The 15,709-nt window shown below is 45.7% G+C and overlaps 2 protein-coding genes across 5 annotated transcripts in view; one reads left to right on the top strand and one right to left on the bottom strand.

The window, feature by feature from the left end:
- Positions 1-15,706, top strand: part of LOC309484873 (uncharacterized protein) — a 126,246-nt gene extending 110,540 nt beyond the window's left edge. Inside the window, exons 2-3 of one of the 2 annotated variants that reach the window (XM_082151334.1) lie at positions 3,831-5,850; positions 11,151-15,706. In XM_082151334.1, coding sequence (XP_082007460.1) covers positions 11,700-13,328 — 1,629 coding nt within the window. In that variant the 5' untranslated portion in view covers positions 3,831-5,850; positions 11,151-11,699 and the 3' untranslated portion in view covers positions 13,329-15,706. Of the gene's footprint in view, positions 1-3,522; positions 5,851-11,150 lie in introns of those variants that run through there. The other variant, XM_082151333.1, reaches the window with a different exon arrangement.
- The window catches only part of LOC309484871 (poly(ADP-ribose) glycohydrolase), a 33,256-nt gene that overhangs the window by 16,479 nt on the left and 1,068 nt on the right, over positions 1-15,709 (bottom strand). For all 3 annotated transcript variants that reach the window (XM_082151329.1, XM_082151331.1, XM_082151330.1), the window contains exons 3-6: positions 10,259-10,403; positions 9,828-9,938; positions 8,862-8,933; positions 8,257-8,328 (exon numbers count right to left, since the gene is read on the bottom strand). In XM_082151329.1, the coding sequence (XP_082007455.1) occupies positions 8,257-8,328; positions 8,862-8,933; positions 9,828-9,938; positions 10,259-10,403 (400 nt within the window). The remainder of the gene's footprint in view (positions 1-8,256; positions 8,329-8,861; positions 8,934-9,827; positions 9,939-10,258; positions 10,404-15,709) is intronic.

Genomic DNA, 15,709 nt, shown 5'->3' with positions numbered 1-15,709 from the left:
CGGATGAGGAGAGAGACCCTTTGTGTGTGTGAGCCCTGTCTGCTGTGTCCCGGATGAGGAGAGAGACCCTTTGTGTGTGTATGAGCCCTGTCTGCTGTGTCCCGGATGAGGAGAGAGACCCTGTGTGTGTGTGAGCCCTGTCTGCTGTGTCCCGGATGAGGAGAGAGACCCTGTGTGTGTATGAGCCCTGTCTGCTGTGTCCCGGATGAGGAGAGAGACCCTGTGTGTGTGTGAGCCCTGTCTGCTGTGTCCCGGATGAGGAGAGAGACCCTGTGTGTGTGTGAGCCCTGTCTGCTGTGTCCCGGATGAGGAGAGAGACCCTGTGTGTGTGTGAGCCCTGTCTGCTGTGTCCCGGATGAGGAGAGAGACCCTGTGTGTGTATGAGCCCTGTCTGCTGTGTCCCGGATGAGGAGAGAGACCCTGTGTGTGTGTGAGCCCTGTCTGCTGTGTCCCGGATGAGGAGAGAGACCCTGTGTGTGTGTGAGCCCTGTCTGCTGTGTCCCGGATGAGGAGAGAGACCCTGTGTGTGTATGAGCCCTGTCTGCTGTGTCCCGGATGAGGAGAGAGACCCTGTGTGTGTGTGAGCCCTGTCTGCTGTGTCCCGGATGAGGAGAGAGACCCTGTGTGTGTGTGAGCCCTGTCTGCTGTGTCCCGGATGAGGAGAGAGACCCTGTGTGTGTATGAGCCCTGTCTGCTGTGTCCCGGATGAGGAGAGAGACCCTGTGTGTGTCTGAGCCCTGTCTGCTGTGTCCCGGATGAGGAGAGAGACCCTGTGTGTGTCTGAGCCCTGTCTGCTGTGTCCCGGATGAGGAGAGAGACCCTGTGTGTGTGTGAGCCCTGTCTGCTGTGTCCCGGATGAGGAGAGAGACCCTGTGTGTGTATGAGCCCTGTCTGCTGTGTCCCGGATGAGGAGAGAGACCCTGTGTGTGTGTGAGCCCTGTCTGCTGTGTCCCGGATGAGGAGAGAGACCCTGTGTGTGTGTGAGCCCTGTCTGCTGTGTCCCGGATGAGGAGAGAGACCCTGTGTGTGTGTGAGCCCTGTCTGCTGTGTCCCGGATGAGGAGAGAGACCCTGTGTGTGTGTGAGCCCTGTCTGCTGTGTCCCGGATGAGGAGAGAGACCCTGTGTGTGTATGAGCCCTGTCTGCTGTGTCCCGGATGAGGAGAGAGACCCTGTGTGTGTGTGAGCCCTGTCTGCTGTGTCCCGGATGAGGAGAGAGACCCTGTGTGTGTGTGAGCCCTGTCTGCTGTGTCCCGGATGAGGAGAGAGACCCTGTGTGTGTGTGAGCCCTGTCTGCTGTGTCCCGGATGAGGAGAGAGACCCTGTGTGTGTGTGAGCCCTGTCTGCTGTGTCCCGGATGAGGAGAGAGACCCTGTGTGTGTGTGAGCCCTGTCTGCTGTGTCCCGGATGAGGAGAGAGACCCTGTGTGTGTGTGAGCCCTGTCTGCTGTGTCCCGGATGAGGAGAGAGACCCTGTGTGTGTGTGAGCCCTGTCTGCTGTGTCCCGGATGAGGAGAGAGACCCTGTGTGTGTATGAGCCCTGTCTGCTGTGTCCCGGATGAGGAGAGAGACCCTGTGTGTGTGTGAGCCCTGTCTGCTGTGTCCCGGATGAGGAGAGAGACCCTGTGTGTGTGTGAGCCCTGTCTGCTGTGTCCCGGATGAGGAGAGAGACCCTGTGTGTGTGTGAGCCCTGTCTGCTGTGTCCCGGATGAGGAGAGAGACCCTGTGTGTGTGTGAGCCCTGTCTGCTGTGTCCCGGATGAGGAGAGAGACCCTGTGTGTGTGTGAGCCCTGTCTGCTGTGTCCCGGATGAGGAGAGAGACCCTGTGTGTGTGTGAGCCCTGTCTGCTGTGTCCCGGATGAGGAGAGAGACCCTGTGTGTGTATGAGCCCTGTCTGCTGTGTCCCGGATGAGGAGAGAGACCCTGTGTGTGTGTGAGCCCTGTCTGCTGTGTCCCGGAGCACAGATGAGGAGAGATGCGTGACCATCACCAGCGCCTGAACTTCCTGCTCCTCATTGATTCCTCTGCAATATTTCTGCATCACTCTCTGGGTTAATTAATTAAAAGTATTGATTGATGGGTTGTAACAATTCAAAGGAAAACAAAGTGTTTTATGACAACCTGTACCATAAATAACATCCAATCAATAACAAGATGCTCATATTTAGTGATACCAGCAGTTCAGAGGCGGGAGAGTCACATGACTGAAGACAGCTGCATGTATAAGAGTGAGTGTGTGTGTGTGTGTGTGTGTGTGTGTGTGTGTGTGTGTGTGTTTGAGAGAGAGAGAGAGAGAGAGAGAGAGAGTGAGTGTGTGTGTGTGTGTGTGTGTGTGTGTGTGTCTCACCTGACAGTATGAATGCAGTGCTGTGAAGTGTGTGTGTGTGTGTGTGTGTGTGTGTGTCTCACCTGACAGTATGAATGCAGTGCTGTGAAGTGTGTGTGTGTGTGTGTGTTTGTGTGTATGTCTCTCACCTGACAGTATGAATGCAGTGCTGTGAAGTGTGTGTGTGTGTGTGTGTGTGTGTGTGTGTGTGTGTGTGTGTGTGTGTTTGAGAGAGAGAGAGAGAGAGAGAGAGAGAGTGAGTGTGTGTGTGTGTGTGTGTGTGTGTGTCTCACCTGACAGTATGAATGCAGTGCTGTGAAGTGTGTGTGTGTGTGTGTGTGTGTGTGTGTGTGTGTGTCTCACCTGACAGTATGAATGCAGTGCTGTGAAGTGTGTGTGTGTGTGTGTGTTTGTGTGTATGTCTCTCACCTGACAGTATGAATGCAGTGCTGTGAAGTGTGTGTGTGTGTGTGTGTGTGTGTGTGTGTGTGTGTGTGTCTCACCTGACAGTATGAATGCAGTGCTGTGAAGTGTGTGTGTGTGTGTGTGTGTGTGTGTGTGTCTCACCTGACAGTATGAATGCAGTGCTGTGAAGTGTGTGTGTGTGTGTGTGTGTGTGTGTGTGTGTGTGTCTCTCACCTGACAGTATGAATGCAGTGCTGTGAAGTGTGTGTGTGTGTGTGTGTGTGTCTCACCTGACAGTATGAATGCAGTGCTGTGAAGTGTGTGTGTGTGTGTGTGTGTGTGTGTGTCTCACCTGACAGTATGAATGCAGTGCTGTGAAGTGTGTGTGTGTGTGTGTGTGTGTGTGTGTGTGTCTCTCACCTGACAGTATGAATGCAGTGCTGTGAAGTGTGTGTGTGTGTGTGTGTGTGTGTGTGTGTCTCACCTGACAGTATGAATGCAGTGCTGTGAAGTGTGTGTGTGTGTGTGTGTGTGTGTGTGTCTCACCTGACAGTATGAATGCAGTGCTGTGAAGTGTGTGTGTGTGTGTGTGTGTGTGTGTGTGTCTCTCACCTGACAGTATGAATGCAGTGCTGTGAAGTGTGTGTGTGTGTGTGTGTGTGTGTGTGTGTGTGTGTGTGTGTGTGTGTGTGTCTCACCTGACAGTATGAATGCAGTGCTGTGAAGTGTGTGTGTGTGTGTGTGTGTGTGTGTGTGTGTGTGTGTGTGTGTGTGTGTGTCTCTCACCTGACAGTATGAATGCAGTGCTGTGAAGTGTGTGTGTGTGTCAAGTCAAGTCAAGTTTATTTGTATAGCGCTTTTCACAATACAGATTGTATCAAAGCAGCTTCACAGTATTAAATTAAAATAATACAACAAAGTTTGTTTCAAGAGGAATTTATTGATTGATAAAATTAAATTAAATATCCCCAAAATATCCCCAACTGAGCAAGCCAAAGGCAACAGTGGCAAGGAACCGAAAAACTCCATCAAGTGACCTAATGGTGTCCTAAAACTCCATCAGGTGACCTAATGGAGAAAAAAAAACCTTGGGAGAACCCAGGCTCAGTCGGGGGCCAGTTCTCCTCTGGCATTTATGAGCTAGAGGCCGGATTGTAGTTTGAACTGTAGGATTATATGAATGCCTGGCTGAAGAGATGCAACTTTAATCTAGTTTTAAACTGGGAGAGCGAGTCTGAGCAACGAACAGTATCAGGAAGACTATTCCAGAGTTTTGGAGCCAAATGTGAAAATGCTCTCCCTCCTTTGGTGGTTCTGGATATCCTAGGTATGACCAAAAGCCTTGAATTTAGTGATCTTAAAGAGCGCGATGGATTATAGGGTGATAGAAGATCCGTTAAATAGACTGGAGCTAAGCCGTTTAGGGCTTTATAAGTCAGTAGCAATATCTTATAATTAATACAGAGCTTTATAGGTAACCAATGCAGTGATGATAAAATCGGTGTTATATGATCATATTTTCTTGATCTCGTAAGAACTCTAGCGGCGGCATTTTGGACTAACTGTAGCTTGTTTATTGAGGATGCAGGACAACCAGCTAATAAAGCATTACAGTAATCCAGTCTCGAGGTCATGAATGCATGAACTAACTTTTCTGCATCAGAAACTGATAGCATATTACGTAGCTTAGCAATGTTTCTAAGGTGGAAAAAGCCTGTCTTTGTAACATATGAAATATGATTTTCAAAAGACAGGTTGCAATCGAGTATAACACCCAGGTCTTTTACTGTAGAGGATAAAGTAACAGGACATCCTATGATGTTAAAGTTGTATTGTGCGAGGTTTTGTGGGCGGTTTTTTGAACCGATAAGTATTACCTCTGTCTTGTCTGGATTTAATAAAAGAAAATTACGCGTCATCCAATCTTTTATATCTTTAACACACTCTGTCAATTTGGAAAATTTTGCGTTTTCATCCGGCCTTGATGAAATATATATTTGAGTGTCATCAGCATAACAATGGAAACTAATTCCATGTTTCCTTATAATATTTCCAAGTGGCATCATATATATGGAAAATAACAGAGGGCCTAACACAGATCCCTGCGGCACTCCATAGTTTACTGGAGTTATGGTCGATTTTTCTCCATTTAAATAGACAAAATGGTAGCGGTCAGATAGGTATGATTTGAACCAGCTTAGTGCTTGTCCTTGAACACCAGTATAATTTTGTAGTCGATCTAAGAGTAATGTATGATCTATAGTATCGAACGCAGCACTAAGATCAAGTAAAACTAGTATTGAGATACAGCCTTGGTCAGAAGCTAAAAGTAAATCATTTGTGATTTTAACGAGAGCAGTTTCAGTGCTATGATGCGGTCTGAATCCAGACTGAAACTTTTCATAGATATCATTTTGTTGCAAGAAAGAGCCCAGTTGAGCGGACACCACTTTTTCTAATATTTTAGACATAAATGGAAGATTTGAAATGGGTCTATAATTTGCTAGATTATTATGATCTAATTGTGGTTTCTTAATGAGAGGTTTTATAACTTCCAGTTTAAATGTTCTTGGAACATGACCTAAAGATAAAGACGAGTTAATAATATTGAGGAGAGGCTCTTCCACTACAGGTAACACTTCTTTCAGTAGTTTAGTTGGTATAGGATCTAATAAACATGTTGTTGTTTTAGATGAAGTGATAAGTTTATTTAACTCTTTTTGTTCTATAGTTGTAAAGCACTGTAATTGTTCTTTCGGGGTGATAATTGAAGCTGAATTATAAGGCGCGATTGAAGATTGAACGTTTACAATTGTGGTTCTGATGCTTTCTATTTTCTCAGTGAAGAAGTTCATGAAATCATTACTACTGAACTGTAACGGGATATTTTGTTCGGGTGACGTCTGTTTATTTGTTAGTCTAGCCACGGTGTTAAATAAAAACCTTGCATTGTTTTGGTTGTTTTCTATTAGTTTGCGGAGGTGCTCAGCCCTGGCCGCTTTTAGGGCCTTTTTATAACGTGACATACAGTCTTTCCACGCGATTCTAAAGACCTCTAAATTAGTTTGTTTCCATTTACGCTCTAAAATACGTGTTTCTCTCTTTAAAACATGCGTAGTATTGTTGTACCATGGTGCTTTATTTTTCTCTCTGACCTTTTTTAATTTAATAGGTGCAACCACATCCAATGTTCTAGAGAGAATGGTACTCATAATGCTAGTTAGTTCTTCTAGTTCATCTGTTTGTTTGGGTTCAGGCAGCAGCTGAGACAGATTAGATAAGCAATTTGAGAAATGATCTATGGTGGCTGGGAGGATTGTTCTGCCTGGTTGATAACGCGACGCCGCATGACATATTACAGCAGTACGTAATATGCAAGTTACCATGTAGTGATCAGTGACTTCATCACTTTGTGGAATGATATCTATATCGGTTGGATCGGTTCCGTGTGATATAATTAAATCGAGTGTATGATTAAGACGATGAGTTGGTCCGGTGACGTTTTGCTTGACCCCAAATGAATTTAATAAATCTGTAAACGCAGCTCCTAACGCATCATTTGGATTATCTACGTGTATGTTAAAATCTCCAACAATTAATGCTTTATCGACATTGACTAATAGGTCTGAGAGAAAATCTGCAAACTCTTTTAGGAAATCAGCGTAAGGCCCTGGCGGTCTATATACGGTAGCCAAGGCTAGAGATAATAGGGATGTTTTTCTAACATCTAAGAGCGTAACATTTAGTACAAGTACTTCAAATGAAATAAACTTATAACCCGTTTTCTGAGTAACATTTAGAATATCTTTATAAATGGTTGCAACACCTCCGCCACGGCCAATCAGACGGGGCTCATGCTTATAACAGTATCCAGGAGGAGTAGACTCATTAATACCGAAATAATCATTTGGTTTAAGCCAGGTTTCAGTAAGGCAAAGTACATCGAAGCTATTATCTGTGACTATTTAATTTACAATAACTGCCTTAGGTGTGAGTGATCTAATGTTTAGAAGACCTAGCTTTAGAAATAGTTTTTGTTTACTAATAGCAACATTTTCTGTTTTAATAACAATTCGATTTTTCCTAGATCCTGCAGTAGATTTATTATTTGATCTCACTAAACGAGAAATAGACACGGTTTCTATGCAATGTTCTACACTAGTATTTATATCAGTTAAATTGGTGCAGCAGAGACTATGATTTGGACTTTTGGTTACTAGTCAAAGGGTATTTAACATTTTGGAGATGTTATCCGACAGAATATCCGCTCCGAATCTGCTTGGGTGTAAGCCATCAGCACGGAAAAGCCTAGGACGCTCCCAAAACAGATTCCAATTATTTACAAAGAGCAGTTTCTGCTCATTGCACCATGACATTAACCATTAATTTAGTGCAAATAATCTGCTGAACTTTTCATGCCCTTGTCGGTACGTGGGAAGCGGTCCTGACACAATGATCGTTGTTTCAGGCGATGTGCTGCGTACCGTATCGATCAGGCTCCTGAAGTCTTTCTTCAGAATCTCCGTCTGGCGCAGCCTGATGTCGTTCACTCCCGCGTGCAGAACGCGCTCGTCACCGTTCAGGATCTCGGGAACGCGAGCAGCGATTTCAGAAACACGAGCACCAGGAAAGCAGTGACTGTGCACCTTACTTTTACCTAACGTAGCGTGTACATGCCGAACGATGGAATCGCCGATGATCACAGCATCGCGTCCTGTTTCGCGAAGAGGGGAGAAGCGGTTTTGTGTGGATAACTCGAAAACCGGGAGGGTCGGAGAAAGTCTTGGTCTAAACCTGACTCGCGTCTTCCGCTGCGGAACCACCCAGGCTTCGTGGTGGCGTGTTGGAGCCGGAGTGAACGAGACTCCATGGCTGATCGCGACCGATGCTGAGGAACGCACGGAGTAGACGCGGTCGGAGTCAGCGGGTTAGTAACGTTAAACACTGATTTGTGTGCATCGGCGCGTGATGTTTCAAGAGCCAAACACCGGTCTCTCAGCTCGGCCTGTCTCAATAAAAGGTCGTGGATCTGTTTCTCAACAGCTTCCAGCTCAGACTGCAGTGCGTGCAGCTCAAATGTGTCCTCACCTGCACCAAACGGTAGACTACTTACATCTGATATATTCGCCATTTTAACAGATGGACAGTGAGTTGGCAACGAAGCTACCAGTGATGCTATCAATATTAATACTAATTTATGACTGAAGTCTTGGATATAATCCGTTTTTTTTTTAGTGGTAGGGGTGTAGAGTAGACGCACGATAGGCGAAAAAAAATGTTTGTTTGTAAATGAGTGTGGAGAAGACGCGTTCAGCCGTGATCCACGGACGTACCTTTAAGAGTATGCAGCGTTGGATCACTATGTGTGTCTCTCACCTGACAGTATGAATGCAGTGCTGTGAAGTGTGTGTGTGTGTGTGTGTGTGTGTGTGTGTGTGTGTGTGTGTGTGTCTCTCACCTGACAGTATGAATGCAGTGCTGTGAAGTGTGTGTGTGTGTGTGTGTGTGTGTGTGTGTGTGTCTCTCACCTGACAGTATGAATGCAGTGCTGTGAAGTCCCACGCCTGCGCTTGTCCTGCATTATATCTCAGTATGGCATCCTAGAGAGTTACATATTTGAAAAAGGTTAAAATCTTGACATAAATATCAAAAGCAGCTTCACTTTTACTGGCAGTGAGTTTGTTCATCATTCACTGCATTCTGCTGCCATCATCTGGACTAAACCAGGACACTACAACACATTCCATTCCCTCAGCTCATATCTTCATGAGGTCAGTCATAGACTAATACTGATTAACTACATTACATTAATACTGATTGACCCAAACCTTTTTACATCTTTAAAATTTCAATAAAACAGTATGAATCATTCTTCCAAATTAGGGACGTTGAGTCATATCTAGTCCATTGCTAAAGGTTCATTTATAGCTGATGATGTAAACACACACACACACACACACACACACACACACACACACACACTGACACACACTTCACAGCACTGCATTCATACTGTCAGGTGAGAGACACGACTGTAACACACATACACACACACAGACACACACTGACACAGAATGTATAGAGTAAAACCGAGCGAATCTGTGTAATTTCAGAGAGGAGGAAGTGACATCACCTTCACATCGTGAGAAGACGTGAACGGGACGCTCAGGGATCGAGTAATCAAATCCCATCGGCTCTGGGGAGTCTGCAAATATTCAAACAAACATCACACAGTAATGAAGCTGATGCAGTAACGTGTGTGTGTGTGTGTGTGTGTGTGTGTGTGTGTGTGTGTGTGTGTGTGTGTGTGTGTGTGTGCAGAGCCGATCCTGACCTCCCTGGGGCCCTAAGCCAAATTCTGTAAAGGGGCCCTCCTACCTGACCCATGTAAACCATTTGCCATTGCCACACAACAGTCACACCTGACACCCCAGTAACTAGTACTAATGAAAATGTAATTCCTGATATCAAAAATAGACATTGTTACTAGAAAAAGTACATTCTTAATATCAATAATCCACATTTTAAATTGTATAAATTTAATTATTGATATCAAAAATGCATCCTGTGAATGAATAAAAGCTAAAATGGCTTGTCATAGCATGTCACTGTGTTTTAAATGATAAAAGCAATACTTGATACTTGATGGTTATTATTTACTGAGGGATGTACCTCCATATTGACCAGTATGTCCAGCCAATCAACATTTTAAATGAAATATAGCCTATAAATCAATAGTCAATGTCAATACATTGCTTTCCATCTTGCTTTATTGCAGAGTTGTAACTAAACTGACTTGGAGTCTAGATAATCCTTGTCTTGTTTTAAAAGTATGTGCGCATATAATGAGGACTCCGTGATGGCACTCACGCCCATATCGTACTGGTCCCCACAGATGCTTCGGTCCACAGGGAACAGGTTGTGTGTGTGTGTGTGTGTGTGTGTGTGTGTGTGTCTGACCGTTCGGTCCACAGTGTGTGTGTGTGTGTGTGTGTGTGTGTGTGTGCGTGCGTGCGTGTGTGTGTGTGTGTGTGTGTGTGTGTCTGACCGTTCGGTCCACAGGGAACAGGTTGTGTGTGTGTGTGTGTGTGTGTCTGACCGTTCGGTCCACAGGGAACAGGTTGTGTTGGGACCAGGGCAGTTTGACGTGGCAGTCGCTCCGAGTCTCTGGAAACGGCACCAGAACCTCCTCAGGATCCAAACGCTCCATCTGGAAAACAAACAGACATTAAAACCTGAAATTACGAATGAATAAAGAAATCATAATAATTATAGCTTATATCAGAACTGCTTCCTGTTCCAGTGTTTCCCACACATAGACTAATGCGTGGCGGATCGCCACAGAATCAACATCGGCCGCCACATATTGCGTTTCGTTATTCTTTTCTTTTTTTTTGTTGCTATTTATACCAGAATATTCCCGGATCACGACCGTAACTCAGCCGGATCATGACCGTAACTCACCCGGATCATGACTGGATCATGACCGTAACTCACCCGGATCATGACTGGATCATGACCGTAACTCACCCGGATCATGACCGTGTGCCCGTCAGCAGGTCTGAGGGCCGGTAAGGAGCCGCTGCACGCCGGCGCCCTCCTCAGGTCAGCGAGAGCAACACCCTGACTGATGACATCCCTGCTGAGCGCCTTCCCATCAGCCCCTGCTGCAGCCCTGCGATGAGAGAATCAGGAATGAGGAGCCAATCATATGATCAGAGACTAAAAACTGCTGTGAATGTGTGTTACAAGCTACACAAGATACGACAGCGTGTTCCAGGTCCTGCCAATATCCAGCAACTTCGCACAGCCATTGAAGAGGCGTGGACCAACATTCCACATGCCACAGTCAACAACCTGATCAGCTCTATGTGAAGGAGATGTGTTGCACTGCGTGAGGCAAATGGTGGTCACACCAGATACTGACTGGTTTTCGGACTCCCCCAATACAGTAAAACTGCAGATTTTAGAGTGGCCTTTTGTTGTGGCCAGCCTAAGGCACACCTGGGCAATAATCATGCTGTCTAATCAGCATCTTGATACGCCACACCTGTGAGGTGGATGGATTATCTCAGCAAAGGAGAAGTGCTCACTAACACAGATTTAGACAGATTTATGAACAATATTTTAGAGAAATGGCCTTTTGTGTACATAGAAAAAGTCTTAGATCTTTGAGTTCAGCTCATGGAAAATGGGGGCAAAAACAAAAGTGTTGCGTTTATAATTTTGTTCAGTGTAAATACAATACAATACAATAAAAAATACAGCCAATTAAATTTACACAAGCTGTTGTACATTTTTCATATGATAAAAATTCTAACCCTTTTCTGGAATATTTGATTAACCAGGTCCTTAGGAGAGCTTACTACATTCAAACTTTGTCTACTTGCATTAAAAGACAGCGACAAGCCAGCGACCAGAGACAGGACCAGCGACAAGCATACTAGAGGCACAGCAAGAACGCGCAAGTGTTTTTGCCAGAATACTCTGTTCCCCTGTTATTTCAGTGTTGTATTTTAGTCAAGGTAAGCCTATCTTCGATCCTCTTGTTATTTTGTATTTTTAACTTCACATAATTCTGTATTTTAGAGAGACGCGTTGGCACAATTAACAACAGCCGCGAGTGAAAATTAAAATTATTGTTACATTTGCACTTAAGCCTTTGCTCCTAGCAGTTTGGAATTGCCACATTTTCGCGTTATTTACACTTAATTGCCCGACCGAAACAGCTGTACTCACTCAAGCGGTGAAAGCATTATCCGTATATCTGTGTAATTTGCGCGCTGTCGCGGAAGCGTCAGCGGAAGCGTTCAGCTCTCGTGTTCAGCCTCCTCGTGTGAAGACCGACTCGGGAAAAGACCAGCGACTCTACCTGCGCGACTCCACCGAGCAAAGACACCAGAAAGGCACTTAAGTATCTCCTCTTCCCTTTCTCTTCCCTCTACTTACCTTATTGTTCACCTTAATCAACATGTGCTTTCAATACATTCCTGTTATCTCTCGGCACCGTCCTTTCATCACGCGCAATAGGCAGCGCAATACTGCCAATCTGCGTCCCATCCTCACATCCTCACATACTCCTCTCTCTCTTTCCGTGGGTCTATGGAATTGTCAGTCAGCAGTCAATAAAGCTGACTTCATTCCAGCCTTTGCATCTCATTCTACTCTTAGTATCTTGGGGCTGACTGAGACCTGGATTCGTCCAGAAGACTCAGCAACCCCTGCTGCTCTCTCTAGCAATTTCTCCTTCTCCCACTCCCCTCGCCAGTCTGGGAGAGGTGGGGGTACAGGGCTTCTCGTTTCTAACAATTGCAAATACTCCACGCTCTCTTCTCTATGCAACAACAACTCATTTGAATATCATGCTATTACACTTACAACTCCCATTAAAATCCATATTGTAGTCATTTATCGCCCCCCAGGTCAGCTGGGTAACTTTGTAGATGAGCTGGATGTGCTGCTGTCCACTTTCCCTGAGGACGGCACCCCACTACTAGTCTTCGGTGACTTCAACATTCATCTCGAAAAGCCACATGCAACAGACTTCACCTCTCTCCTAGCCTCTTTCGATCTCAAACGACTCATCACCGCAGCTACTCACAAATCAGGCAACCAACTGGACCTGGTTTACACACGCAACTGCACCACAGAAAACATCCTGGTGACACCTCTCCACGTTTCAGATCATTTCCTCATTACTTTCAGTCTACAACTCTCTACCCCTGCACCACCACCCCCACCACCAGTCACTTTCAGACGAAACCTGCGCTCACTTTCCCCCTCCCATCTTTCCTCTGCCGTGTCATCCTCTCTTCCCCCACCCTCACAATTCTCATCTCTGGATGTGAATACCGCAACGGACACCTTATGCTCCACTCTAATCTCTTCTCTAGACATTATCTGCCCTCTCTCCTCCAGGCCAGCAATCGCTACTCCCTCTAACCCCTGGTTATCTGAGGTTCTTCGGGAACACCGGACCGAACTCAGGGCAGCGGAGAGGAAATGGCACAAATCAAAAGACGCATCTGACCTGAGTATGTATCAATCTCTCCTCTCCTCCTTTTCTGTTGATGTTCATGCTGCAAAATCTTCATACTTCCACAACAAGATCAACAGCTCCTCCAACACACGATTACTCTTCAAGACATTCAACTCTCTCCTCTGTCCACCTCCACCACCTCCCGCCTCCTCCTTAACTGCTGACGATTTTGCGACCTTCTTCACCAACAAAACAACAGCTATCAGCAGTCAGTTCTCAGCTCCACACACACAGGAACCCAGACCGACCCCTTCCACAGCCAATACCCCTCTGTCCTCCTTTTCTTCGCTAACCGAGGAAGAAGTATCTACACTTCTCCTCTCCAGTCACCCTACCACCTGCCCGCTTGACCCCATCCCCTCACACCTTCTACAAGCCATCTCTCCCACACTTCTACCATCACTCACACACATCATCAACTCATCCCTCCACACTGGCACCTTCCCTACAGCATTCAAGCAGGCTCGGGTTACTCAACTGCTCAAAAAACCAACGCTAAACACATCATTTAGAGAATTACAGACCTATCTCTCTCCTACCATTCATTGCGAAGACACTTGAAAGAGCTGTCTTCAACCAACTAACATCCTTCTTGTCTCTAAACAACCAGCTGGATGTCAACCGATCTGGCTTCAAGAAAGGACATTCAACTGAGACTGCATTACTGTCAGTCACAGAAGCCCTACGGATCGCAAAAGCTGCTTCCAAATCTTCAGTCCTCATTCTCCTGGATCTGTCTGCTGCCTTCGACACGGTGAATCATCAGATCCTTCTGTCCACCCTCTCATCACTGGGCATCACAGGAACTTCACTCCACTGGTTTGAGTCCTATCTCACAGGTAGGTCCTTCAAGGTCGCATGGAGAGGTGAGGTCTCCAGAGCACATCAGCTGACCACAGGGGTTCCCCAGGGTTCAGTTCTTGGTCCCCTCCTCTTCTCCATCTACACCACATCACTGGGACACATCATACAGGCACACGGTTTTTCCTACCACTGCTATGCTGATGACACACAGCTCTTCCTCTCCTTTCAACCAGATGATCCCACAGTAGCTGCACGGGTCTCAAGCTGTCTGGCGGACATCTCCACATGGATGAAGGAACATCACCTGCAGCTCAACCTGGCAAAGACTGAGCTTCTCGTCCTCCCTGCCAATCCATCTCTACAGCACGACTTCACCATCCAGCTAGAGTCATCATTAATCACCCCATCAAGATCGGTCAGAAATCTTGGAGTAACGTTTGATGACCAGCTGACCTTCACAGATCACATTTCAAAGACAGCTCGATCATGCAGGTTTGCACTGCACAACATCAGGAAGATCAGGCCTTTCCTAACTGAGCATGCAACACAACTTATCGTCCAGGCCCTGGTCATCTCTAGGCTTGACTACTGCAATGCCCTTCTGGCTGGACTCCCAGCATGTGCAACCAAACCCCTACAGATGATCCAGAATGCTGCAGCTCGTCTTGTCTTCAACGAGCCCAAGAGGGCCCACGTCACTCCTCTGTTCATCTCTCTGCACTGGCTACCTCTAGCTGCTCGCATCAAGTTCAAGGCACTGACGCTTGCTTACAGAACTATCACAGGCTCAGCTCCCTCCTACTTTCACTCACTCCTACGAGTCTACATCCCTACCAGACACCTACGATCGGTCAACGAGCGACGTCTCGTGGTTCCATCACAGAAAGCCACAAAATCACTTTCCAGAACATTCTCATTCACAGTTCCATGCTGGTGGAACGCTCTCCCCACCCTCATCCGGAATGCAGAATCCCTGACAACATTCAAAAAACAGCTGAAAACCAATCTCTTCCGTGAGCACTTAACCTTATAGCACTTAACCTGATCTTCCTGGGGCGGCAGTGGCTCAGTGGTTCATGTAGATTGTTTACAAACCGGAAGGTTGGTGGTTCAATCCCCGGTTCCACCTGACCAAGTGTCGAGGTGTCCTTGAGCAAGACACCTAACCCCAGCTGCTCCCGACGAGCTGGATCGCCTTGCATGGTTGACACCGCCGTCGGTGTATGAATGAGTGAGTGAATGGGTGAATGTGAGGCAATATTGTAAAGCGCTTTGGTGGCCATTGGGTCTGTGAAAGCGCTATATAAATGCAGTCCATTTACCATTTATAAAAAAAAAAGAAAAAAAATTCCTTTCCCTTTGAAACATCACTTATCAGGCTTATGCTACTCTGAATAATACCTGAACTTCGTATTCTGAGCACTTCCTGCGTTGTTGTTGCTTTTGCCTCTTTATGATGACTCGCTGAATTTAGTCCTAATTTGTAAGTCGCTTTGGATAAAGGCGTCTGCTAAATGACTAAATGTAAATGTAAATGCATTAAAAGACGTTTAGTAAAAAAGGAGGATCTTGCAGAAAATAAAGTTGGTTCTTCAGTGATTCAGTCCAACAGTAAACGTCATTAATTTGAGTATTTTTAATAACGCGCGTCATTAAGTTAATAACAACAATGATCACATCTACATCTGACAGAGAATTAACCAGATAAGACCAGCTTCGGCTTGATTCTGCTGTTTTTAGCGTTCATCACTTTAACAAACTTGCACCTTGGATCCTGTTTCAAAGTTTGCATTCTCGAGCATCAAACCCTGCTGTGCAAATGAACGTCCAGAACACATTAAAAGTTTCTGTTTTCAGTTAAAGTGGTGTCGTGTTAGCGGCCCCTAAGTTAATAACTAATGATCTTTACAATGGAAGTGAATTGATCAAAATTAACTTTATCTGGACAATAACTTTATTCTAGATCTGCTGTAAAGCCTAAACAATCTCTGTTACTGTAATCTCCTATTATCACTGTAGAGCTGCTGTGAAACATCTGTATTGTTAAAGCGCTGTATAAATGAAGGAGACGCCTTTAGACAGGAGCACTTCCTGTCAGGGATTAGTAAACATTGACAGCAGCTTTAATCACACAAACT

This window comes from Leuciscus leuciscus (genome assembly GCF_965113295.1).
Source record: "Leuciscus leuciscus genome assembly, chromosome: 21".
NCBI lineage: Eukaryota > Metazoa > Chordata > Actinopteri > Cypriniformes > Leuciscidae > Leuciscus > Leuciscus leuciscus.
Note: the sequence above shows the minus strand (reverse complement) of the source record. Positions and strands in the feature narration are given on the sequence as shown.